Raw genomic sequence first — 26,895 nt, 5'->3', positions numbered from 1 at the left:
TGACATCTGACTAGGATTCTATTGAAACTCTGCTACTTGGCTCCTCAATATGTTTACTGGGTAGTGATTTGGTCCTGACATCTGAGATGTTTTGGCCTTTTGACAGCTGGTAAAACATTGTTTCCCTGGATGTTTTTTGGTCAGTCAGTCGGTATCTTAGGGCTTTTCAAAGGAGAGCGGATGCCTGCCTCTGAAGAAAGGAGAAGATTAGTGCTGCTCAAGGATTTCTTACCCCTGATTTGGGTCTTTGAGTAATGATAACTATTTATAGAGCATTTTCCAGGACATTCTGTTCATACATTTTATACTTCCTACTTTTTCTACATTCTGGTCAGAGCCAGGAGTTGGACCTCACCAGCTGACCAGAACAGGAACAACTGGACAGTGATGATAGTTAGTGCAGGAGAGCAGTGTTTCCCAACTCCGGTCCTCCAGCACCCCCAACAGCCCAACTCCGGTCCTCCAGCACCCCCAACAGCCCAACTCCGGTCCTCCAGCACCCCCAACAGCCCTGACAAGTTGAATCAGGTGTTTTTTGTCTGTGGCTACACCAAAAGTGTGTGCTGTTGGGGCTCCTGGGAACTCTGCAGAAGAGGCTACATGCCAGTACATACTCCCTTCATTTTAAGCTGATTGAGATGACGAAGCCTCCAGTAGCACCAGAAGGGTGTGAGGGACATGGACTTTCTCATGAGCCAAAGCCAACAATCTGTCTGGGATTCTTGTACTCCAGAGTCGACGTTAAGGGCGGGAGAACGTTCCAGGAACGTTGTAACCTGGACGGACCCTAAAGGCAACGCGGCGTTGGTGAAGTCACGGCTGTCTGAGCACCTGGTGTTCCAGCTCGGATTGTGCCAGCGAGCCGCCCATCCAGAAAGAACAGCATGTATACGCAACTCAAAACAGAAACACGTTCCAATTCCAATCCATGCAAGTCCCTTTATATGAGGGATAGTGAAGTAGTGTGTCTGGACGGTTGAAATGGTGGCTGTTTTGTTGTGTATTGTGCAGGTTATGTGTAGTGAGGATATTTGGTTGTTAGGTTGGGCCCAGCCTCTACAGATCTAGCTGTGTGTCTCTTCTTGTTTCCGGAGATGGAGCCTAGTAGTCGCCCCCTCCTCCCTCTTATCCACTATTAATGTCTCCCTCTGATCTGATCGACAGCCCAGGAAAATTCAATTTAATGACCTGCCTCTGTGCGCGTAATATGATTTTACAGCCTGCTATGGTCAAGCCCAGGCCCAATTTACATAATGATCACCACCGCCAGATAGGGCCTGCTGTGCCGCCGTTGCCCTGGCAACAGGGGAGAGAGGGGACAGGAATGGGAGAGGGGGAGGATGGAGCTGGAGGGATTGGAGGAGGGGAATGAGAAATGTGAGGGGAGTCGGCCTGGGGTTAAGGGGGTTCAGAATAGGTCTCTCTCCCACACACACCCTCATTCCCTTCCTCCCTTCCTTCCTTCCTCCCCGAGTCAAACTGAAGAAGGGCAAAATACCACCACAACCCCCTTTTTTAACTCCATCCCCTGTTCACTATTAAACGAGGTTAGGACCCACCCAAAATGAGAGGAATGCGGGAATAAACAAAGGAGAAATCCCCCGTCTCTCTGTCCCCCCCCTCTCACACACACACCTGCTGGGCCATCTGCCCCACAATCCATTAGTTCTTCTCTCCCCAACACAGTCAAATTAGATTACCTTAGTGTCAAGTCTCTCGCTCTCTCTCTTGCTCTCTGGAAATCCGTTAGGAGGAAATGGATTGTGTTTTGGCAACTATGTCCGTGGATATTCAAGAGCAGCAGAACTGTATCCAGCCCTCCAAATGTGGGGCTCTAAAGTGTTCTGTCTGAACCCCCCCCCCCCTCCCCCTGCTCTATACCAATGATGGTGGTGATAGATATTGCTAGTCAGCCAGCCTCCCCTCTCCTCTCTCTCCCTGTCTTCTGTGAAATGGCTGCGTAGTAATTGTGAAGTATTACCATGGTTTGTCTCCCTCCTCCCAAATGCTATTATCATATTTCAAACTGCTAATGAAATAAGGCCAGCTGTCTAATGGATGGGGGATAGAGGGAGTCCAGATTTGGTTTGTTTTAAGGAGCGCTTCTCCCCCATTTGTTTCAGTTAAGAGTAATGGGACATCCGGGGTCCAGATGGACTCTGGAGTGGACTGAGGGATGTAGTTGTGTGTGTGTGTGTGTGTGTGTGTGTGTGTGTGAGAGAGGGAAAAACAGGCCCCCTTGCTGTGTTATCAAGCTTATTGATGTGTCTCTGTTCAACCAACCAAAACTGAACTGGTATCTTGGAAGGTGGGATGGAGGGGTAGACATTGACCTTGTCGTCTTCTCTCTGTCTGTTAGTAATCCAAGATGGCTGCTGATGTAGTCCTCACCCCTTTTCCTCTCTCCTCTCTTCCAGACTGAGATTGCCAAACGGCTCAATGCAATTCTCGCACAGATCATGCCTTTCCTGTCCCAGGAGGTGAGTGCCCCACACATCCATCCCAACGTTGTCTTAACACATACAAAAAAACCTTCTGGGGCATCCCATGGTTGTGTAGTCCTGTTGTATAGAGCCCCTTTTCAGGCCTTATATAATTGAAGGTTAATCCCTGTTCACATGTTAAGGTTTTTGATTAATTTAACCCCGAGATGAGCCTAATTCTGGTTTAATAAATCTGCGTCTATGAAACAGGCTCTATAACCATCGAGACTTGGTGTACAGTAGCCTAGCTAAAGTTGGTTAAACCTTGTCTCTGTGTTTCTCCTCAACAGCACCAGCAGCAGGTTGCTCAGGCTGTTGAGCGTGCCAAGCAGGTCACTATGACTGAGCTCAATGCCATCATCGGGGTACGTGGACTTCCCAATCTGCCTCTCACCGTGTGTACCCCCCTTACTTTACTTCATTCAGCCAGAGACCGGGGCAAGCCTGCACGCACGGACGGGACCGGTAGTCCACTAGCTATATAGTGTCTAATTTAGGCCCCATCTATCTCACATAGATATATAGCTCTAGTTCAAAGTACATAGTATAGTATATATATAGTCTAGTGTGGAGGTGGTAGATGGCTAGAGGATGTTAAAGTAGTAGCATGTAGATCAGTCCAGGCCCCCCCCCCCCCCCCCCCCCCCCACTCGGGGGGCACATTTTGGGTTTTGCCCTAGCACTACACAGCTGATTCAAATAACCAACTGATCATCAAGCTTTGATGATTTGAATCAGCTGGGTAGTGCTAGGGTGAAACCCAGGACCGAGTTTGGGAAACACTGATGTAGAGGATGTTACCCATACAGGATACTGCTGTAACGTCCTCTACCAGGATAACATACAGGATACTACTGTAACGTTCTCTACCAGGATAACATACAGGATACTGCTGTAACGTCCTCTACCAGGATAACATACAGGATACTGCTGTAACGTCCTCTACCAGGATAACATACAGGATACTGCTGTAACGTCCTCTACCAGGATAACATACAGGATACTGCTGTAACGTCCTCTACCAGGATAACATACAGGACACTACTGTAACCTCCTCTACCAGGATAACATACAGGATACTGCTGTAACGTCCTCTACCAGGATAACATGCAGGATACTGCTGTAACGTCCTCTACCAGGATAACATACAGGATACTACTGTAACGTCCTCTACCAGGATAACATACAGGATACTGCTGTAACGTCCTCTACCAGGATAACATACAGGATACTGCTGTAACGTCCTCTACCAGGATAACATACAGGATACTGCTGTAACGTCTTCTACCAGGATAACATACAGGACACTACTGTAACCTCCTCTACCAGGATAACATACAGGATACTGCTGTAACGTCCTCTACCAGGATAACATACAGGATACTGCTGTAACGTCCTCTACCAGGATAACATACAGGATACTACTGTAACGTCCTCTACCAGGATAACATACAGGACACTACTGTAACCTCCTCTACCAGGATAACATACAGGATACTGCTGTAACGTCCTCTACCAGGATAACATACAGGATACTGCTGTAACCTCCTCTACCAAGATAACATACAGGATACTGCTGTAACGTCCTCTACCAGGATAACATACAGGACACTACTGTAACCTCCTCTACCAGGATAACATACAGGATACTACTGTATATTGGTAGAGGATGTTACAGTAGTGTCCTGGTAGAGGATGTTACAGTAGTGTCCTGGTAGAGGATGTTACAGTAGTGTCCTGGTAGAGGATGTTACAGTAGTGTCCTGGTAGAGGATGTTACAGTAGTGTCCTGGTAGAGGATGTTACAGTAGTGTCCTGGTAGAGGATGTTACAGTAGTGTCCTGGTAGAGGATGTTACAGTAGTGTCCTGGTAGAGGATGTTACAGTAGTGTCCTGGTAGAGGATGTTACAGTAGTGTCCTGGTAGAGGATGTTACAGTAGTGTCCTGGTAGAGGATGTTACAGTAGTGTCCTGGTAGAGGATGTTACAGTAGTGTCCTGGTAGAGGATGTTACAGTAGTGTCCTGGTAGAGGATGTTACAGTAGTGTCCTGGTAGAGGATGTTACAGTAGTGTCCTGGTAGAGGATGTTACAGTAGTGTCCTGGTAGAGGATGTTACAGTAGTGTCCTGGTAGAGGATGTTACAGTAGTGTCCTGGTAGAGGATGTTACAGTAGTGTCCTGGTAGAGGATGTTACAGTAGTGTCCTGGTAGAGGATGTTACAGTAGTGTCCTGGTAGAGGATGTTACAGTAGTGTCCTGGTAGAGGATGTTACAGTAGTGTCCTGGTAGAGGATGTTACAGTAGTGTCCTGGTAGAGGATGTTACAGTAGTGTCCTGGTAGAGGATGTTACAGTAGTGTCCTGTATGGGCATCTTTGGAGGGGTGCACTAGCTTGCTACAGTATGACACCACCATACCCCTCCCACGTGCAGCGTTGCCTCGGTCACCACTGGTTTTTGATTATGAGTTGATGTACTGTATGTGATGCACTGTCTATTTGATTTACCAGTTACCATGGTGGGTTTGATTAATTTATCTTCAGTTATACATACGTCTGATGGTTATACATACTATCCCACTGGTCAGCAGTGTGTCGGTCGGTCAGCAATCAGTCCTTCAAGGGGGCCCCCTCCTGCAATGGCTGAGAGAGTGGCTAGTGTTGGTTGTGAACTGAGACGGTCACAGAGAGGGTAACGTAAAGACCTGGCTGAGATTAGAGCAGAGAGACTGTGATCAGATCATGGGGCTTTGCTCTGACTCCACTTTGCCAGTAAGGATGTTTTTAATTGGATAAGGGGCTCCAGCCAGTGCGGTCTTCATCTCTACCACTCAGGCTGCTTATTCCACTATAGGGAAGACCAGTAGTGTCCTGAAGCTGAGATTACACTCACACTGTTATAGCCCCCCCCCCCCCCCCCCCATACACACACACACCATCGTAGAGCTCTATGGGCTATAGAACTTAACCATGTTGTGGCTGTATCGTAATAAGGCTTTACCTAGTAATCCCTTTCTTAACTCTGAAAGTCAAAGCTCTCCTCATTCCACTTATTTGATCTATTTCAGTAGTGGCACAACTGATCCAGTTAACCAAAGGCTTGCTGATGAGTTGACCGGATGCACAGTATGTTGTGGGTTTCTAGGAGATGCGGATCGATTTGGGAATCTGAACACTCTGAAATGATAACACCTCGTCTTCCTATATTGCTCCTTCCGCCCTATTAAATAAAGCTAACATGCTAGCTGTTTTCACTTGTTCGAGCTAGCTGACCCCTTAGCTGCCAGTAGCTATCCTGAAGCCCTTAGCGGTTAGCTAGCTGACCCCCAAGCTTTCAGTAGCTATCCTGAAGCCCTTAGCGGTTAGCTAGCTGACCCCCAAGCTTTCAGTAGCTATCCTGAAGCACTTAGCGGTTAGCTAGCCGACCCCCTAGCTTTCAGTAACTATCCTGAAGCCCTTAGCGCTTAGCTAGCTTACCCCCTAGCTGTCAGTAGCTATCCTGAAGCCCTTAGCGGTTAGCTAACTGACCCCTAGCTGTCAGTAGCTATCCTGAAGCCCTTAGCGGTTAGCTAGCTGACCCCCTAGCTGCCAGTAGCTATCCTGAAGCCCTTAGCGGTTAGCTAGCTTACCCCCAAGCTTTCAGTAACTATCCTGAAGCCCTCAGCGGTTAGCTAGCTGACCCCCAAGCTTTCAGTAGCTATCCTGAAGCCCTTAGCGGTTAGCTAGCTGACCCCGTAGCTTTCAGTAGCTATCCTGAAGCCCTTAGCGGTTAGCTAGCTGTCCCCGTAGCTTTCAGTAGCTATCCTGAAGCCCTTAGCGGTTAGCTAGCTGACCCCCTAGCTTTCAGTAGCCATCCTGAAGCCCTTAGCGGTTAGCTAGCTGATCCCCTAGCTTTCAGTAGCTATCCTGAAGCCCTTAGCAGTTAGCTAGCTGACCTCCTAGCTTTTAGTAGCTATCCTGAAGCCCTTAGCGCTTATCTAGCAGTTAGCCAGCCCCAGGGGTGGGGTCAAGCCGGCCGGAGGCAGATATTGAAATTCAATTAAGGCAAATGAGCCAAGACTGTGACCCCCGTTTCCAAGGTAATTACTTCCTCCTCTCCTCCCAGCCACCGGGCGGTTTAATTCTACTGTCCACACGCCTTTGCCATTAAGCAGGGGCAGGGCTGTTGAGCTCGGCAGCTTGGCACACACACACACACACACACACTATGAAAACAGGCTTTTATTTGTTGGAGGAAGAGATGACAGGAGATCAATCTCCATGCTTCCACTGTGTGGGGGAGAGAGCAAGGGATAGAGAGATGGAAGAAGGGAGGTCATTAAATATCTCACAGTAATCGGAGGCCGGCAGGGTTTGGCTAGTTGATGTGTGTGTCTGACTAAACGATGTCCAGTGTCAGACACACAAACACCCACACACACACACACACACACACACACACACACACACACACACACACACACACACACACACACTTCTGTCAGAGAGGGAGACACGATACATTGACAGGGAGAGGGACAGAAGTGTACACTTAACCCGGTCTTCTTTAAACCTAAGGGACTCAACTATGTCATCTTTACACTGAGGGACAGACATGCAAAGTAATTTGTCTGAGAAAGAATATCCATGCACTTAACTCAGCCCTGAGGGAGAGGAGAGAGCGAGAGAGAGATACTTTTGTATATATAGTGTATGTGGACACCCCTTCAAATTAGTGTACCGAGTTCCAAACTGCCTCTGGAAGCAACGTCAGCACAAGAACTGTTAGTCGGGAGCTTCATGAAATGGGTTTCCATGGCCGAGCAGCCGCACTCAAGCCTAAGATCATCATGTGCAATGCCAAGCGTCAGCTGGAGTGGTGTAAAGCTCTCCGCAATTGGACTCTGGAGCTTGAACTTGACTGGCCTGCACAGAGCCCTGACCTCAACCCCATCAAACTTATTTGGGATGAATTGGAACGCCGACTGCGAGCAAGGCCTAATCGCCCAACATCAGTGCCCGACCTCACTAATGCTCTTGTGGCTGAATGGAAGCAAGTCCCCGCAGTAATGTTCCAACATCTAGTGGAAAGCCTTCCCAGAAGAGTGGAGGCTGTTATAGCAGCAAAGGGGGGACCAACTCCATATTAATACCCATGATTTTGGAATGAAATGTTTGACGAGCAGGTGTCCACATACTTTTGGTCATGTGGTGTAGCTCATACACTTAACTGGGCACTGAGAGAGATACAAATTATCTGTTCAACACACACTCACACACCCAGTCCTCCAGAAAGGGAGCAACACACACACACACACACACACACACACACACACACACAGAGCTCACCCTGACCCTTGTCCAGGTTAGATGTTTTCCAGCAGTCAGTCTCCCGTCCCCAGGACAGGGCCATGCCAGTGTTATCTCAGGAGATATACTACCTGCTAATCTGCCCTCTCCCCAAGGCACAGAGTGACCCGAGAGAGAGGGTGCACCAATAAACAACATATTCCAACAGGGTTTACAGCCCCCCAATACAACGCTGCATACCAGCCAGTCTGTATACACACCGTTTTATGGTTTCATACAGTAGTCTACAAATGGTTTACAGACTGCTTCCCATAACACAAGTGCAGTAATCTAGCTCTACTCAGCCAACCAGCACAGTCGGTGTACAAACAGTTTGCACATTATGTTCCAGAACGTCAACCCCATTCCAAAGTAAGCACGGAACCATTCTGTGTTAATCATAGTGAAGTTCACACAAGTAGACAACCCAGGTGTACATTACTTTAGTTAGTGTGTGAAGTTACTAGCTTTTTAGCACCAGCTTGTTCTTTTAGATAATGGTTAACAGGACAGGATGAAATTGCCCCCCAGACACTGATCTAAGACCAGTTTAGCGGTTTCCACACTATTGGTTAAAGTTGGGATTATGGCAGGGAAAGCTGATCCTGGATCTGTACCTAAGGGCAACATCAATGGTTAACAGATGGGTTACTGTTGGTGTTTTGCCTATTTGATCTAGAACACACATTTCATGTAAAACATTTTATTACAGCGCCTGTTTTGTTGTTATTCTGGGACAACCATTTGCTTTTTGGAGGACCCACTCGCTCACTTTGCATGTTTTTATTTGCTGCAGATTTGAGTGTCAAATTCACATTTCCATTTGGTTTGAGTGTGTCCCTTTTCACACAGAGGGCATTTGTCTGCAGTCACATTGGCTGAAACCCCTGTACACACATGTAGTACCTCATGATTTCCATATTAGAGATGTCTCGTAGATATGGCTTTGGTTTTCATCTAGGTGGAGCGTAGCATACGGGCTAAATGGACACTACAGTCTGTAAATAATACAGAAATTGGACGGATTTAAGACCAGACAATTGTCCGCCATTTTCCGGCAGATACGTTAGTATGTGTAGGCCTATCCCTCTATTTAATGAGTCTCCTTGGGTTTTTTTTTTAACACCTGAAAAATAATTAATACAAGCCACTGTGCATAAGAACCTCAGCCATTGCAGGTACCTCAGCTCCCCTTGAAGGACTCTCATACTGCTGACCAACGATGTGTTCTCACAGTTCATTTCACTTTGGACACTGTGTTATCATAGCCTTATCACTCAAACTGTACTGCATTGCAATGCACCTGTGGTTAGCCTCCTAGCATTAGCATTGAGCTTAGATCTAGGGAAGATCTCAATTGCATACTCCTCACGTCCTCTCGTCTCCTTCTTAAAACCCATTGGATGAGAAAGCCAGAGGTCCCTCCCCTCTGACCTCCTCAATGGGTTTTGAGAAGAAGAGAGGACGTGAGGAGTATCCAATTGAGATCTTCCCTAGCCACAGCTACCTCCTCTTACCGCCATCTTTCTTTGACTCCTTCAGCAACAGCAACAAACTGTCTACCCAGCCTTCATGGTCAGTGTTTGGGAGAGGGATGGATGGATGGATGGATGAATGGAGGGAATGAGAAGAGATGTGTTGTTGATATGTTGTTGTTGACGTTTGTTTGAATTGCTACCACTTAGCATGCCAAGTGGTTTTGTAACGACAGATAACCACTGTGTGTTAGGAAGTCAGGAACTAAAGCATGCATTGGGTGTCTTGATACTCAAAATTGCACTTTAAAGTATTGGAACTCAGCCTCATTTGTTTCTATGCTATTTAGTCATGCAGTCTGCCAGCCAGTCAGTCTGCCAGCCAGTCTGCCAGCCAGTCTGCCAGCCAGTCTGCCAGCCAGTTAGTCTTTCATAGTGTTGATGTTGGTTCCACCTGACGCTAACGGTCTGTCGGTGGGAGCTGTGATTCGCCCCGTTAGCTTTAATAGCCTCGTTCCTGCGCATCCCCTCCTGACAAAACCCGCCCGAGATTTGGAGTCATTTACACAGATAAAAACAGATAAGTCTGAAAGGAAGTCTGTCACCTCTTTATTCAGGAATATTGAATCGGAGGCCATTTATTTCCCTCATCCTTCACTCCTCTCCTCCTCCGCCACGGTGGCCCCTTAATGAGGCTTCTTGATGATGCTTCTCTGCATGCTTCCCTTATTAGTACCCTCAACAGGGACGTCTCTTCTCTATTCCCCCCCCCCCCCCCTTCCATCCCTCCCTAACACAAATAGGCCTCTGCTTCACACACCACCAGCACAATATTGATTAACAATCCTGCCTGTCTAAGTGGGTTCCATCCATTCTATACCCCTACTCCCCAGCTCCAGTTAATGAGCCTGCTGGAAAACAGGCCTATTGTTAAGAGACCAGACTTGATCAACCTTTACTGTTAAAAGGCTTACAAGCTCCTCCTCCTCCTCTCCTTCTAATGAGTCGTATGGGTCAGGGCTATAAGACTCCCAGCTAGCGAGCTATCAGGAAGGTCAATAGATTGGTTTGGGACTGACACTTGATGGATGTGCTAAGTGTTATTTAACCTAGTTTTAAAGCACTCACTTCCCCTTTTCAGCTGAGTGGCTATTTAACTCCCGTCTGTTAGTCTGGATCCCTGAGTCGCTCTCGTCTGTCTGTCTCTCTCGCTCTCTCTCTCTCTCTCTCTCTCTCTCTCTCTCTCTCTCTCTCTCTCTCTCTCTCTCTCTCTCGCTCTCTCTCTTTTTCGCTCTCCCTCTTGCTCGCTCTTGCTCTCGCTCTTGCTCGTTCTCGCTCTCTCTCTGGTTCTCTGACGTTGACAGGCTCTTGGGAGGGCTAAGTGTGTGTCCCCCTCCCTCTCTGCCTGTTAACAGTATTTGCTAGAGGGCCAGGATGGGGGCGATCATGCCGTGTGTGAAGTTAACCCTATATGCAACCCTCTGAGAATACAGCCCCAGCCATGTTCTGGTCTGGAGTGTCTGCTAAAACAGTCGACATAGAACTGAGATCTTTGAGTAGGAAGCCTGCGTTGAAGCCTTGAAGGACGGTTAACTAGCGGTTGTTGTGGTGCCGACTGCTTCTCACTAATTGCTGCAGGCAGCTGGTATTTGGGCGCAGTTCATCCAGTATGTATCAAGTGTGTTCTGTTTATGAAATGAGGTGGACTTTATTTAGCGTGACGTGTGTGAAGGATACGGTGTGTGTGTGTGTGGATACGGTGTGTGTGTTTGTGTGTGTGGATACGGTGTGTGTGTGTGTGTGTGTGTGTGGGGATACGGTGGGTGTGTGTGTGTGTGTCCAACCTCATATCCAGGGCCTCATATAATAGCCATCCTCAGACATTTGTGAGGAAGATGGCCTTATTGCTAAGAATGGTTCTTACCTACTGGCCTCTAACAGATGTGTGGACTTCAATTCAACTCCCCAATCCTTCCTCCTTTCCATGGTTTAGGACTGTGATTGGGGAGGGGAGGGAGACTAACAACTTTATGTACCTCTCCTCGGGAACCCCCAGCCAGTCCAAACCTCTACCCGGGGAGTTGTCAACTAATCAAACCCTTGACTAGGTAAATCGGGTGAACTAGTTCAGTGCTAAAACCCAATTGTGAAATGTCTGAGGGGTCCCTGAGGAGAGATTTGAGAACCACTGTACTAGGGCTTGTTATTCAATGGGGTGCAACATTTTAGACTGTTGCCGATAGAAATATGTACTGTCTAGAGCTGATATTGAGGATTCCCTATTTTACATGACAAGAAAAAATACTTTTAATTCGACACATCAATGCCACATTTTTATCTGAGCTTTTCTGTAATGTTGCGCCCACCTGAACTAAGCCGCCTCGTGTTGTAAAGCCAGTCCCCCGGTCTCTTCCCAGCCGACCCACTGAACTAAACCCCCTCTCTCATGTGTTGTGTAGCCAGTCCCCCGGTCTCTTCCCAGCCGACCCACTGAACTAAACCCCCTCTCTCATGTGTTGTGTAGCCAGTCCCCCGGTCTCTTCCCAGCCGACCCACTGAACTAAACCCCCTCTCTCATGTGTTGTGTAGCCAGTCCCACGGTCTCTTCCCAGCCGACCCACTTGTCGTATGTCTTGTTCCCCAACAGCAGCAGCAGCTCCAGGCTCAGCACCTGTCCCACGCTGCCCACGGTGGGCCACCCATCCAGATGCCCCCGCACCCCTCGGGCCTGCAGCCCCCTGGCATACCCCCCATCCCGGGCGTGGCTGGCTCTGGCCTGCTGGCGCTGGGCGCCCTGGGCAGCCAGGCCCACCTGCCCTCCGTCAAGGATGAGAAGAACAACCATGACCTAGAGCACAGAGGTGAGGAGCTTGAGGGTGTGGATACTGAGGTGGTGTGGTTCTGCTCAATGGGCAGTGTCTTTTTGTATTGCTGCCATTTTGGATCCATACAATGGGCGTTGTGGTTTGATATTGCGGCCATTTTGTCTCTACTCAGTGGGCATTGTGGCTCTACATTACAGCCATTTTGGTTCTTTGCTGATTCTATTTGAGTATGAGTTGGGTGGCCTGATGTCCATGTACTCTCAGACCACAGTGGCTGCAAACAGTCAGTTAGGACACTCATTAAAATGACTTGTCTGAATGTGAAACCAACGTTTTTTAAATGCTGTTGTGTCGTGAATGCAGACCAATTAAGTCACAATACATATTGCCATGCGTACTAACGTTCTTTTCACTTTCTCCCTCTTGGCCTGTCATCCTTTCACTCCCCCCTGGCGATCCCTCTGGTAAAAGAACGAGAGTCGAGCACGGTAAGTTCTCCTTTATTCTTCTGAGGTCCCCCCATCTCTCCCCCACCTCACCCTCTCTCCCCTCCCTTGACATTGACTTTGAGCCAGTCTGTTTGGTGATTAAGGCACTTTGATTGACTTTAAACACCACGCCTCGTTAAAAATTCAAAATTCATGATCCCTGCAGTAGAACACACACGTTTTGTCTCGTATAAGCCGTTCTGAAATCAAATAATGAATGGGGGAGCTGAGTCTGCCACATAAAGTCGCTGCTGCTTCCGCCGCTATGCTGTCTAATCCAGGTGGAAAATGACTCCAATCACCAGGCGAGGATTAGCCCGCTCTATAATTTCATCACAATTAAAAGAGACTTTGACTCTCTTCTCTCCGTCTAAGAGGATTTACTGTAGCCCATCTATCCTCCCTCCTCCCTCCCCACCCCTCCTCCCTCCCCACTCCTCTCTGCCTTTTAGTCCTCCCATCTTTCTCTCCCGTCCTATTCTGCCTCTTTGTTTTCTAATGCACTCCTCTTTTCATTTTGACTGTGTTGTAATGTCTCTCTCTCTGTCTCTGTCTCTCTCTCTGTCTCTCTCTCTCTCTGTCTCTCTCTCTCTCTGTCTCCCTCTCTGTCTCTCTCTCTGTTGGTCTCTCTCTCTCTCTCTCTGTTTCTCTGTCTGTTTCATACTCAATCGTTCCCCCTTGCTCTCTTTCTCTCTCTGCCTACTTCCAGTAAATATTTATGAACACAGAAAGTGAATTGTTTCCTCTCCCTCCTGCTCCCGGGCTTCTTCTCTTGTTAAAGCCTCTGTTTATTAGACTGGATTAAATCTCTCTGATATCCAGGGATAGCGACGCGGTGGCGGCTGCGGCAGTGCAGGGATTGGGTTCCCAATGACTGGGCAGCGTGAATGGGTGCAGTCATGTCTGAAGGGAACGAAACCGGGCCCCTGCGATTAGCGCCGCTAATGCTAACTCGACTCCCCTCCCTCATCCCCCTCTCCCTCCCCCCTTCTGTCGCTTCCTCCCTTCCTGTCCTGTTGTCTCAGGTCATCTGATAGGGGGTGTCTGAGGTTATCCAGTCTGTTAATCATGCCTTAAAAGGCCACTGTGTATTACAGACAGAGAAACAGACACACACATTTGTTTTACTATCCTTGTGGGGACCAAACAATGTATTCCAATTCAAAATTCTATTTACCCTAGCCCTAATTCTAGCCCTAAACCTAACCCCTAAGCCTAAAAACCTCTAAGGCGTAATGTCCCCACTTGTCTGAATTCTCCTTGTTTTTACTATCCTTGTAAGGCGTCCGCATGCTTCCCAGCCCAAACAGTTCGGAAGAGTTTGTGCATATACTATGACAACATTTTGCGATGTTTTAGGACTTCGGTAAGGTTTTTTTTTGGCTTTTCATGCACACATTTCTTTCTCGAGGCCAGCCGAAAGTCGGGAGCCCGAAGTCTACGCCCATTCGCCAGTGATTGGTCAACTGAAGGGATTCTTCAATAAAGTCTTTGTTGTCATTCAACGAGAGATGACTAGTTTGCATGCAAATTTTTTCATTGAGAAATAATGCACCAAACATTTAGTTAATGTAAAATTGCGAGACTAAGATCTACTTGGCAAAAACGTCAATTTCATTACAGATTTCTTGAGTTATCTTAGATTAATTCTGACTATTTTGAGGAACTGTACAGTCGTGGTCAAAAGTTTTGAAAATGACACAAATATTAATTTTCACAAAGTCTGCTGCCTCAGTTTTTATGATGGCAATTTGCATATACTTCAGAATGTTATGAAGAGGGATCAGATGAATTGCAATTAATTGCAGTCCCTCTTTGCCATGAAAATGAACTTAATCCCCAAAAAACATTTCCACTGCATTTCAGCCCTGCCACAAAAGGACCAGCTAACATCATGTCAGTGATTCTCTCCTTAACACAGGAGAGAGTGTTGACGATGACAAGACTGGAGATCACTCTGTCATGCTGATTGAGTTAGAATAACCGACTGGAAGCTTTATAAGGAGGGTGGTGCTTGAAATCATTGTTCGGCACAAAAAGGGCTTCATAGGCAAGGATATTGCTGTTAGTAAGATTGCACCTAAATCAACCATTTATCGGATCATCAAGAACTTCAGAGATGTTCAATTGTTGTGAAGAAGGCTTCAGGGCGCCCAAGAAAGTCCAGCAAGCGCCAGGACCGTCTCCTAAAGTTGATTCAGCTGCGGGCTCGGGGCACCACCAGTGCAGAGCTTGCTCAGGAATGGCAGCAGGCAGGTCTGAGTGCATCTGCACGCACAGTGAGGCAAAGAGTTTTGGAGGATGGCCTGGTGTCAAGAAGGGCAGCGAGGAAGCCACTTCTCTTCAGGAAAAACATCAGGGACAGACTGATATTCTGCAAAAGGTACAGGGATTGGACTGCTGAGGACTGGGGTAAAGTCATTTTCTCTGATGAATCCCCTTTCCGATTGTTTGGGGCATCCGGAAAAAAGCTTGCCTGGAGAAGACAAGGTGAGCGCTACCATAAGTCCTGTGTCATGCCAACAGTAAAGCATCCTGAGACCATTGATGTGTGGGGTTGCTTCTCAGCCAAGGGAGTGGGCTCACTCACAATTTTGCCTAAGAACACAGCCATGAATAAAGAATGGTACCAACACATCCTCCGAGAGCAACTTCTCCCAACCATCCAAGAACAGTTTGGGGACGAACAATGCCTTTTCCAGCATGATGGAGCACCTTGCCATAAGGCAAAAGTGATAACTAAGTGGCTCGGGGAACAAAACATCGACATTTTGGGTCCATGGCCAGGAAACTCCCCAGACCTTAATCCCATTGAGAACTTGTGGTCAATCCTCAAGAGGCGGGTGGATAAACAAAAACCCACAAATTCTGACAAACTCCAAGCATTGATTATGCAAGAATGGGCTGCCATCAGTCAGGATGTGGCCCAGAAGTTAATTGACAGCATGCCAGGGCGGATTGCAGAGGTCTTGAAAAAGAAGGGTCAACACTGCAAATATTGACTCTTTGCATAAACTTAATGTAATTGTCAATAAAAGCCTTTGACACTTATGGAATGCTTGTAATTATACTTCAGTATACCATAGTAACATCTGACAAAAATATCTAAAAACACTGAAGCAGCAGACTTTGTGAAGACCAATACTTGTGTCATTCTCAAAACTTTTGACCACGACTGTATACTGGCTACGGCGTCTCAAAATGGACAAACGGTACTATTGCCGCTTTTTTTCTCTTTATTTTTTTAAGCAAATGTATTTTAAGGGAGTATGCGAGCACACTCATTCGGTTTTGCCAGCCAACTTCGGCTATCCGCCAGCCGAAATGAAGGCTTAAGGACTTCTGGTCCCCACAAGGATAGTAAAACCAAAAACACACACACAGAGAGAGAGAGACAGTAGGGCCTGGAAGGTAGCTAACTAGTTACCCACCACCACCCCTCCTCTTTCAGCCCCACAGGACAATCCACCTCTATTTGGCACTTTGCTTTTTATCCTTTCCCAAAAGAGAAGCTGTGCATTCTGGAGCCACAATGGCAACATTCATGTACATATTTAGAGCCGGGATGGGGGGGGAGGAATGGCGGAATGGCAGGATGGAGGGTTTGGCTTAAAGAGTCACGAAGAGTCAGATTCCTTTGTGCGGCAGCCAAGACGAGGGCACGTTGCCTAGAAAGCCCTTCCGATGGGGGCTCCCCAACACTGCCCAAACACATCCTCCTCCTCTCTCTCTCTCTCTGTCAACCACACGCTCTGAGGCCCCATCTCTTTTTTCTTCTTTTTTTTCACTCCATTTATTTCTTGTTTACTCTCTCGCTGTCATTCGTTTCTTCTTTCCCAGTGGACATGGGTGAGGGGTTCAAATGGGCAGCTCTTGTCCTCTCTCTCTCTCGCTCTCTCGCTCTCTCTCTCTCTCTCGGTAATGAAAGACTGGATGAGAGTGTGGGCTTGGCACGGAGGGCCAAGTGTACCCAGCGCCACCCTGGCAGTGCCAGCCTAACATGCCCACAAGTGGGGAACTCAACTCGGTGCCACACTACTGGCCTCTCATTGGATGCCAGCTCCCTTTTCTGTTTCTCTTTCTTTAATTCTTTCACTCCCTCTTTTTCGGCAACTTTCCTGCCCTACTTTTTTTCTCTGTTTCCGTTTGCTCTTTGTCCACGCTTCTTCTTCTCTCTCTCATTAAGGCTCTCCTATCATTCAGTCGTTTAGTCAGTTTCCTGTCCCTCCCTCCCTCCCTCGTTACTTGTTTTATGTACTGTATAACCACTGAGTGGTCCTGGCAAGGTGCCCACACCAGCCGACTCTCCAGCGGTCATCCGTTCAGCCCCAGCAGCTCTGGAGAAAGAGCCTTTCTGATGGTGTGTGTGTTCAGGTGTGTGTTTTGGAGGGCTAGCAGGAGGAGGACAGGAAAACAAGCTATGCATTGTTTGCGTTGTGTGTCTGCTGCCCCAGTCACTGGAAGGCCTGGGTGAAGATGACAGTTGAGTCGCTGCTCCAGTCACTGGAAGGCCTGGGTGAAGATGACAGTTGAGTCGCTGCTCCAGTCACTGGAAGGCCTGGGTGAAGATGACAGTTGAGTCGCTGCTCCAGTCACTGGAAGGCCTGGGTGAAGATGACAGTTGAGTCGCTGCCCCAGTCACTGGAAGGCCTGGGTGAAGATGACAGTTGAGTCGCTGCTCCAGTCACTGGAAGGCCTGGGTGAAGATGACAGTTGAGTCGCTGCTCCAGTCACTGGAAGGCCTGGGTGAAGATGCGTCTGTGCAGTTTATCTCCTGGGCTCACTCAGTCATGCTCACTCCCTGTCCCTCACTAATGCATCATGGAGCTTGTTGGGGAGGTTTAGCTCTGTCAAGGGGTGTGTGTGTGTGACGGACTGACTTCTTTGGTAAAGCCCCGTCGGTCGCCTGGCAGCTCTCTACAGCACAAAGCCCCACTTCAAGACCTAAACTAGCAGAGCAGTTTTTCTCCTAGACTCTTTGTTACATGGGAAGACTCCTGTGACTGACGTGGTTCCTCATCTGTCTGTCTGCGTTGTTGCAGAATAACTCGGTGTCTCCGTCAGACAGCCTGCGTGCGGCCAGCGACAAACACCGCAGCTCCTCCGATTATAGCATGGACTCCAAGAAACGCAAGGTGGAGGAGAAGGACAGTATGAGCAGATACGTGAGTAGGAAAGAACACACACACACACACACACACACACACACACACACAAATAATACACTTAGCACATTTAAACAGGAGAAGTTTGTACACAAACACACACCAATTATAAGTGTGGTCACTGTCTAACACTGTCTCTCAACAGGATAGCGATGGAGACAAAAGTGACGACCTGGTCGTGGATGTGTCCAATGAGGTAAGAGCAGCTGGTCGCTTTCATGTGTGTGTTTGAGTGGACACATACCTGTGTGTGTGTGTGTTGGTATGTTAGTGTGGTTGAGTTGCAGAGCCACATTCCACCCTCTCTCTAGTAGCTGGTGACTGAACACTGGTGTCTTTGTTGAGGAACCAAAGCTGACAGAGACCTTAACAGCTGTCACACCCTCGCTAAGGTCACCAGGGAAACCTCCCCTAAAATAAAGAAGGAAACGGAACAGTGTGGTTTTGTGTAACATCCACGTATGTGTACCAAATACAACTTGTATTTGTACGGAGACATGCTTATACAAATAAATGCTTTTCAAAGAAACCTAGAGGTGACGGAACCCTAGGGTGACAGAGGAGAAACATAATATGGATCTATGTTTGCACATGTGGCCCGGGTTTGTTTGACCTTCATGTACATTCTCATTCTCTCTCTCTCTCCCTCTCTTCCCATCCCTATTACATCCCCTTCCTTTTTCCTTCCTCTCTACCTTCCTCATCATCATCTCTCTCTCTCTCTCTCTCTCTCTCTCTCTCTCTCTCTCTCTCTCTCTCTCTCTCTCTCTCTCTCTCTCTTATTATTATTATTATCATTATCATCATCATCTCTCTCTCTCTCTAGGACCCAGCCACTCCCAGGGCCAGCCCCGCCCATTCTCCTCCAGAAAACGGTCTGGACAAATCACGGGCCCTGAAGAAGGACGCCCCCAACAGCCCTGCCTCCGTGGCCTCCTCCGGCAGCACGCCCTCCTCCAAAGCCAAGGACCACGCCCACGTGAGTGTGTGTGAAAGGGGAGAGTAAGAGAGAGGGGTAAAGCAGGGGGTAGAGGAAACCAACAGACAAGGGGTGTGTGTAGCTATTAAACTGCTGAAGGAGTGTTTGGGGGGTTGGGAGGATGCACACAGGAGACACACAGTGCTCTGCTCCTATCAGTCTCCTTTATGGCAGGCAGAATTAATGTCAATTGCTTTCCCAGCCCCGGACCGTAAATAAACCGGGGCAATGACAGGGAGATTGCTCTGTCCCTCCATCTCTCATGTTCTCTCGCTCTCGCTCTCGCTCTCGCTCTCGCTCTCTCTCTCCAGGCCCAATGTGCTTAATTATTGGTCTAGTCCAGGGAGCAAACTACAGAGATCTCCCTCACCAGCCCGATCTCCTTGGCTGTGATATGGCAATGTGCTTAACTAGTCAGGGCTCATGTGTAGGGCCGGGGGTGTGGCGGAGGGGTGCAGATTAAAAGGAAATGAGGGATAAAGAAGGGCCACCATCTTGGCTGTTAGGGCTCTGACAGGCCAGTCTAATAGAGGTTTATGTGGCCCCTCAGGGCTCTAATGAACTGGCACTAGTAGGTTGGATTATGTTGAGCTCACCACTCAAATTGTCACTGGATTTTTGGGGAAAGCTGTTCAGCTATTTTAGGATTTTGACTTTCTATTGCTCCCTGACTCTCTCATGTTCTTGGTCTTTATTCATTGTTCTTCTTTTCCTGTCTCTTGTGACCTGGTTGTAAGGAAATGTGGTTTGGGGTTCTATTGCTTTTGTGATTATCATATATTTTTTAATTAAAATGGAATAAAGATAAATGAATCAAATGAAGTATATTTCTCTCTATCTGTCAGAATGATAAGTCTTCCACGCCGGGCCTGAAGTCAAACACCCCCACACCTCGTAACGATGCCCCTACACCAGGTACCAGCACCACCCCTGGTCTACGACCCATCATGGGCAAGCCCCCGGGCATGGAGGCACTGGGTAAGTCCTCACACACATACACACTCATGTACCCATGCATACACACCCACACGTACACACCAAACACACTCGTCCGCTAACCACAAATAGATTAACACGAAAATAACAACAACAAAAAATACACACACACGCACTTCTCTGTAGGGCTGCCCATTAGCCTATGGCAGAATCAGTTGGCCTTACATCTCTCTCCTACCCTCTCTCTAGCAGCTCCAGCCCTGCGTACCCCTTTGTCCATAGCTGGCTCCTACGCCACGCCCTTCGCCATGATGGGCCACCACGATATGAACGGCTCCCTGACCAGCCCCGGGGTCTACGCCGGCCTCCACATCTCCCCCCAGATGAGCGTGGCGGCTGCTGCTGCGTACGGACGCTCGCCCATGGTACGCTCTCCCAAAACTCCCACCTCATGTAGTCACATACTAACATGTAGCCCCTCCACACGGTCACACACTCTTCCCTACACACAGGCTACAGTTACTAATACAAAACATGAGTAATACAATACAGGAATAGGAAAGAAAAGGTGTGTTCACTCAAACACAGACATGCAAACATACATACAACTATACATCAGACTCACTTCTCACTATATATTACACGTCTCCGCAGCGCTGCCAACACTGCTTTCGGCTAAAAGACCTCTTGTAATATGACTAGCAGCCAATTTACAATTCATTTCCTATTTCAATAATTCACTCTTTCAATATTTCTTTAGAATTGTTGTATTTTTTTTTCTCTCAGCTCTCTGTGTAAAGTGTTAGGCAATAGAAACATTGGAGTAAGCTATCCTCCCCTGCTTTGATGTCTGGTGCTGCAAGGGAGGGGAAAAATAACTCTGGCAAAACACTGTCTCTGTGTGTGGAAATCTCCCAGGCTTTCATTAGCATTAGCAAGTGGGATGTTGTGTAAAGCTACACCGTTACCACGAACCCGGGCAAAGGCTCTGCCTTTCAAGGAATGTAGAATCCACATCGCTGGATGAAATGATGGTCAAAATACCCCTTATGACCCCCATACTCAACTGGCGGACCGCGATCCGGACCCAGAACGGGGTCAATACGGACCGCGGGTCTCCACTACTACTACTGAACTAGGTCGGGCTTCGACCTAGTTCAGTAGTGTGGTATATGGCCAATATACCACGGCTAAGGGCCTGGATACAGCCCTTAGCCATGGTATATTGGCCATATACCACAAACCCCGAGGTGCCTTATTACTATTATAAACTGGTTACCAATGTAGTTAGAGCAGTAAAAATGCATGTTTTGTCATACCTGTGGTATACGGTCTGATATACCACGGCTGTCAGCCAATCATCATTCAGGGCTCGAACCACCCAGTTTATAAACCCACAAGACCTGGTGAAATGTGTAGAATTGCAGGAAATTTGCTTTAAAACAGCAACAAAAGTCTGCCCCATGCAAAATGTGTAGAATTGTGGGAAATTTGCTTTAAAACTGCAAAATTGTCTCTCCGCCAACAAGAGGGGTGTGAACCGTTTTGGGTCGCATGGGTTGTGAGGTGGGAGTTTGTCACTACGACGATAAATGATACTGTCCATCTGGACCTTTGCCACCTAGGAAATTTGTGTGACCGGACTGCCTACCTTCTCTGCCTTATTGGATGCTATAGAAGCAGCGATGCTAAGTTTCCTGTTTTAACAATTAGCCTAGCTTAGTTGGCAACATGGATTAGCTTTGCACTGTTTTTTAGGCTAATGTGTTAACATGCTAACTGTCTGTCCGTGGTGGTTTCCCAGGCGGGGTTTGACCCTCACTCCCACATGAGACCAGGCCTGCCAGCCAGCCTCACATCCATCTCTGGAGGAAAACCGTAAGTCTCCAAACCCAGTTTGTTTAAACTGTTAAAACTATTTATCACGAGCGACTGGATGGGTATGATGTATCTTTTGGATAAGACTAATTAGCAGGACCAGGCATGTTTTTAATTGAGAAGTTATGATGAGATTTAGCATTTCCACAAATGTGCAATATAATTATTTGGCATGTATCATTCCAATGCTAACCTGCTGACGGTGTTATTTTAATTTTATAAAACCAATATGATTGAGTTTTCACCAAGCATGTTTGTCATGTGCAAAGGGTTGGTTTCCCAACACACTGCATTAGCTATACTTTAATTGCACTAAAGTCACAGGTCAAGTCCACCATTTTGGTTCCAGGTTTCATTTTGGCTCAAAACAACAACTGCCTTTTCTCCCCTTCGACAGTGCCTACTCCTTTCATGTGAGCGCCGACGGCCAGATGCAGCCGGTGCCCTTTCCCCCGGATGCGCTGATAGGCCCGGGCATCCCACGACACGCCCGCCAGATCAACACGCTGAGCCACGGCGAGGTGGTGTGCGCTGTCACCATCAGCAACCCCACGCGCCACGTCTACACTGGTGGCAAGGGCTGCGTCAAGATCTGGGACATCAGCCAGCCAGGCAGCAAAAGCCCTGTGTCCCAACTGGACTGCCTGGTAAGGAGCCATTTTGTTTTAGGAAACATAGATATGTGTTTAAACTGTAAGACCATCACTTTGGATAAAAGCCATCTGCTGAATGAACATATCATTATTATATTTGCATAAGGCATAACAACAGGCAACGTGGGACAAAGGCAATAATTTAGGTTGGCTGGGCTGTACGCTAGCTAACAGGATAGCCAAGCTGGACAAGCTAGCTAACAGGATAGCCAAGCTGGACAAGCTAGCTAACAGGATAGCCAAGCTGGACAAGCTAGCTAACAGGATAGCCAAGCTGGACAAGCTAGCTAACAGGATAGCCAAGCTGGACAAGCTAGCTAACAGGATAGCCCCCTTTACCTCACATCCACTCTCTGAACCAGCCCCCTTCACCCCACGTCCACTCTCTGAACCAGCCCCCTTCACCCCACGTCCACTCTCTGAACCAGCCCCCTTCACCCCACGTCCACTCTCTGAACCAGCCCCCTTCACCCCACGTCCACTCTCTGAACCAGCCCCCTTCACCCCACGTCCACTCTCTGAACCAGCCCCCTTCACCCCACGTCCACTCTCTGAACCAGCCCCCTTCACCCCACGTCCACTCTCTGAACCAGCCCCCTTCACCCCACGTCCACTCTCTGAACCAGCCCCCTTCACCCCACGTCCACTCTCTGAACCAGCCCCCTTCACCCCACGTCCACTCTCTGAACCAGCCCCCTTCACCCCACGTCCACTCTCTGAACCAGCCCCCTTCACCCCACGTCCACTCTCTGAACCAGCCCCCTTCACCCCACGTCCACTCTCTGAACCAGCCCCCTTCACCCCACGTCCACTCTCTCCCTCCATCTGCTCTTGTGAATGTAATAATTCAAGGCACAGCGTCTTGTTCGTCGGCCTGGTGTGTGACGTTTTGGAAAAATACCAAAAGTAATGATCTTCTGATTGTCCTGCCCCGGTTCGCCATTACCCACCCAATTAGTCATTCTCCCAGGCTCCCCATTCATCAGTTTGATACTGTCAACCCTCTCCTCGCCACTTTGGAGAGGGGGTAGGAGCAGAGAGAAGAGGGAGAGGGAGAGTGCTGGCTTTGTGACAAGGTCTTATATAGCCATCAGCAAGCTGTTTAATTCGTCTGAGAGCCCCGGCCCTCTATTGATCTCTCATTCACATCACCCGCCTCATGCACCCAGTCCAGCTAGCACTCTTCTGCCCTTGTTAAAGCTGAAAATGAGTCTCGCTCCACAGCCGAGGGAAGCCACACTCAAACACTCACTCTGTGATGCTTTTACCGCCATACCTGCTTTTACCGCCATACCTGCTTTTACCGCCATACCTGCTTTTACCGCCATACCTGCTTCAAAATTCAAAAGGCACTCACACATCTGAGCTATCTTTGTTGCAGGTGCATGGTAACAGTTGAATAAGATGAGAAACCCTCACACTGCTCTTGCTAGCTAGTGTCACTGCTCTTTATTAAGCTTTACGTATCGGCCTCAAGGCCTTCGTCAGAGCTTTTGTGAGTGTTCACAACCTGCACCCCTATGTAGGTACTGCTCCACCCACATCCGTTCAATGTATCGAATGGGGTTAGTCGCCATACCTGCTTTTAAATCAAATTAAATCTTATTGGTCACATACACATATTTAGCAGGTGTTATTCCGGTTGTAGTGAAATGCTTGTGTTCCTAGCGCCAACAGTATAGTAATATCTAACAATACACACTAATTTATCACGATTCCTGCTATTATCACGATTCCTGCTATTATCACGATACCTGCTATTATCACGATAACTGGCTGAAGCCCAAATCTTAACCCGCTCCCTCTCTCTCTGTCTCCAGAACAGGGACAACTACATCCGCTCCTGTAAGCTCCTCCCTGACGGCCGCACCCTGATTGTGGGTGGTGAGGCCAGCACGCTGACCATCTGGGACCTGGCCTCTCCGACGCCACGTATCAAGGCGGAGCTCACCTCCTCGGCCCCCGCTTGCTACGCACTGGCCATCTCCCCCGACGCCAAGGTCTGCTTCTCCTGCTGCAGTGACGGGAACATCGCCGTCTGGGACCTGCACAACCAGACCCTGGTCAGGTGAGTGATCGATCCATCCACAGAGTAGATGACTGGTTGGAGGCTGGGAGGAACGTGCTACTACCTATATGATCTTAAAGGGACAGCAGTAATAATTGAAGTGGGATTACATTGAAATGTCCAGAGCGTCAGTGGAATCACTTGGCTAATTCCACTGTGTTTGTTGGGTGTTGTAGGCAGTTCCAGGGCCACACGGACGGAGCCAGCTGTATTGACATCTCACATGATGGGACCAAGCTGTGGACCGGCGGTCTGGACAATACCGTTCGCTCATGGGACCTGAGGGAGGGACGGCAGCTCCAGCAGCATGACTTCACCTCCCAGGTACGCATATATATATATTATATATGTTCGAACACACACACACACTCACTGATACCACACACTCATACCAACACATACATTCTATTTTGCCCTCATTCACCCCCACCTCCCGTCTCCTCCCAGATCTTCTCTCTGGGCTACTGCCCCACAGGGGAGTGGCTGGCGGTGGGCATGGAGAGCAGCAACGTGGAGGTCCTTCACCACACCAAGCCTGACAAGTACCAGCTCCACCTGCACGAGAGCTGCGTGCTCTCTCTCAAGTTCGCCTACTGTGGTAAGAAACATGTCCAGGGAGTTTTTTGTATTTTTTTTTTTTACAATAAGTAATTGATAACCTGTATTTATGTAGTTCAAGTGTAGAAACCTTTTTTTCTCAAGGAATTGAACCAGGTTCAATTTAGTTGGTACTGCTACTGTACCAACAGGTAATGTCAACTGCCCCACATCAGTTGTATTGGGTTAGCTGCTAAATCTGAAACGATGTGGACTTCCAATTCCGTGCTTTGGAGAGTCTTGTGCAGCCCTGTCCTGCTTGGTGAGGACAACCTGGTCTCTGTGTGCTCATATATTTCTCTCATGTCCTGTGTTTTTTAAAGGTAAATGGTTTGTGAGCACGGGGAAGGACAACCTCCTGAATGCCTGGAGGACTCCATACGGCGCCAGCATATTCCAGGTATGCCAATCAATAACAAACACACACACACACACATATACACACTCTCACACATGCATAGATGCTCACTATCCTGTACAATGGCCAACAGAGTGGAAACCCGAGCTACCACCTGTCAAATCTAATCTGTAAATCATAAGCAACCAAAATTGTTCAGAGAATTCTCTTTCAGACCAACCAAGCCAGATGGTCACTTTTGCTACAGGGTTTAGTTCAGGCAAACAAATGACTAGATCTGAATGGGATCGCTAACACGTTTTTCTTTCCCCTTTTACCACAACAGTCAAAGGAGTCCTCTTCCGTCCTGAGCTGCGACATCTCTGCAGACGACAAGTACATTGTGACAGGCTCCGGAGACAAGAAGGCCACCGTGTACGAGGTGATCTACTAGAAACACCACAGTTTGAACTACTGGCCTGACAAGGGGAGCTGCTAGCCCCTCCCCCTCTTACTTCACTCATCACACCCCCTAACCTCAAAGACCACCAGGGATTGGACTACAGACAATGTCGGCCGATACCACTCCCGGTTTGGTGCTCAGAAGGCACTATGAACTGCGATTGGCAGTTGACCAGGCTATTATTGGCTATCGGCTTGCATATCTAACCAACACTTTGGTGCAGACTGTAACCCTATTGGGCACTGAAGATGTAAATTGTCTTGCTGTTTTTTTTCTTCCAAATCTGTTCCTGGGCTTGTTTTTTTTGGAGGGTTTCTTTTTTAACGCGATTAATGTTTCTGTAATGTAACTGGATGAAGCAGCGCTTCGTCTTTCCAACAGTTGCTCCCTGGACGTCTTGTGAAAATTGTACATAATGGAGTAATAAAGACATTTTATATATATTATAAATATATATATATATTTTCATGTCCTGGTGTACTTGTGACGTTTTTGCTTTTGGCCTCTCCCTTCTGCTTGATATTCAAGGGAGAACAGAAAGTAGAAAACTTGATTTTTTAAGGATTTATTTTTGTTTTGGGGGGGGGGTTGAAGCGCATTCTTCAATCCAGGCTGACCTTTTTGGAAATCAAATGGAAAGGTCTCTAGTAACAAAGAGGCTGAAAAACTAAATGGTCAACCAGAATGTTTTGTGGAGATTAAAATGTCAGTTTTGTGATGGTGCCCTTTTTTTTTTGAGCTACGAAAATGTCTGGAAAGTGGAGCCTGCCGGCTCAGGCAGAGCCACGGACAGCCGTGGAATACCACAGGACCCCCGCTTGGACACGGCCTATCAGAGGAGACTGGGGGATCAGCGAGAGGAGGAGAACAATGTAAATTAAAACGATATTAAAGAAACTAACTGTACTACTTTCTCTGTGCCCTTTTGACTCTTCTCTTTTACGTCTTGGATTATTGGTGGGAAGGGGGGGAGGGAAATCGGGGGGTCTGGTTGATGTTTATTCTAACGATGGACTTCAATTCTACTGGATTATTACTAATACGGGGTGACAAACCGTGCTTTGGCTAGCCTGACATGATCTGAATGTTGAGTCTGTACCTGAATCTTGCCGATGTAGAACAACCCACAGGGTCATCTAGATGGTGGGTTATTAAGGAGAACATGCTTCTATGGAGTCCCATTGATTTGATCCTCCAATCCTCATTATCAGTACAACATCT

At 47.9% G+C, this 26,895-nt stretch overlaps 1 protein-coding gene across 5 annotated transcripts; it reads left to right on the top strand.

Annotated features, from left to right (window-relative positions):
• Positions 1 to 2,420: 2,420 nt before the first annotated feature.
• On the top strand, positions 2,421 to 26,580 carry LOC311111799 (transducin-like enhancer protein 3-B). Of its 5 annotated transcripts, none has more exons than XM_084154645.1 (17): positions 2,421 to 2,480; positions 2,774 to 2,848; positions 9,353 to 9,385; positions 11,933 to 12,146; positions 12,582 to 12,598; positions 17,641 to 17,763; positions 17,909 to 17,959; positions 18,590 to 18,742; positions 19,588 to 19,720; positions 19,928 to 20,103; positions 21,483 to 21,556; positions 21,954 to 22,203; positions 24,030 to 24,277; positions 24,454 to 24,601; positions 24,725 to 24,875; positions 25,198 to 25,274; positions 25,558 to 26,580. In XM_084154645.1, exons 1-17 carry the CDS (start codon positions 2,460 to 2,462, stop codon positions 25,663 to 25,665), a joined length of 2,052 nt encoding a protein of 683 aa, XP_084010771.1. In that variant the 5' UTR covers positions 2,421 to 2,459; the 3' UTR covers positions 25,666 to 26,580. The 5 variants fall into 5 exon arrangements, with proteins under 5 accessions (XP_084010771.1, XP_084010770.1, XP_084010769.1 ...); XM_084154644.1 differs by having other exon boundaries at positions 2,774 to 2,878; positions 19,931 to 20,103; XM_084154643.1 differs by having other exon boundaries at positions 2,774 to 2,878.
• Positions 26,581 to 26,895: the final 315 nt, after the last annotated feature.

Source organism: Coregonus lavaretus (assembly GCF_964263955.1).
Source record: "Coregonus lavaretus genome assembly, chromosome: 37".
In the NCBI taxonomy this organism is placed as follows: domain Eukaryota; kingdom Metazoa; phylum Chordata; class Actinopteri; order Salmoniformes; family Salmonidae; genus Coregonus; species Coregonus lavaretus.
The sequence above is the reverse complement of the archived record's forward strand: the minus strand, read 5'-3'. Positions and strand labels throughout refer to the sequence as shown.

Bases quoted from the DNA above. Each gene is read 5' to 3' on its own strand.
- LOC311111799 (XM_084154643.1), top strand. From the start codon at position 2,460: ATGCCTTTCCTGTCCCAGGAG. The intron at 2,481-2,773 runs GTGAGTGCCCCA...TCTCCTCAACAG, and splicing joins TGCCTTTCCTGTCCCAGGAG to CACCAGCAGCAGGTTGCTCA. The intron at 17,960-18,589 runs GTAAGAGCAGCT...CTCTCTCTCTAG, and splicing joins TCGTGGATGTGTCCAATGAG to GACCCAGCCACTCCCAGGGC.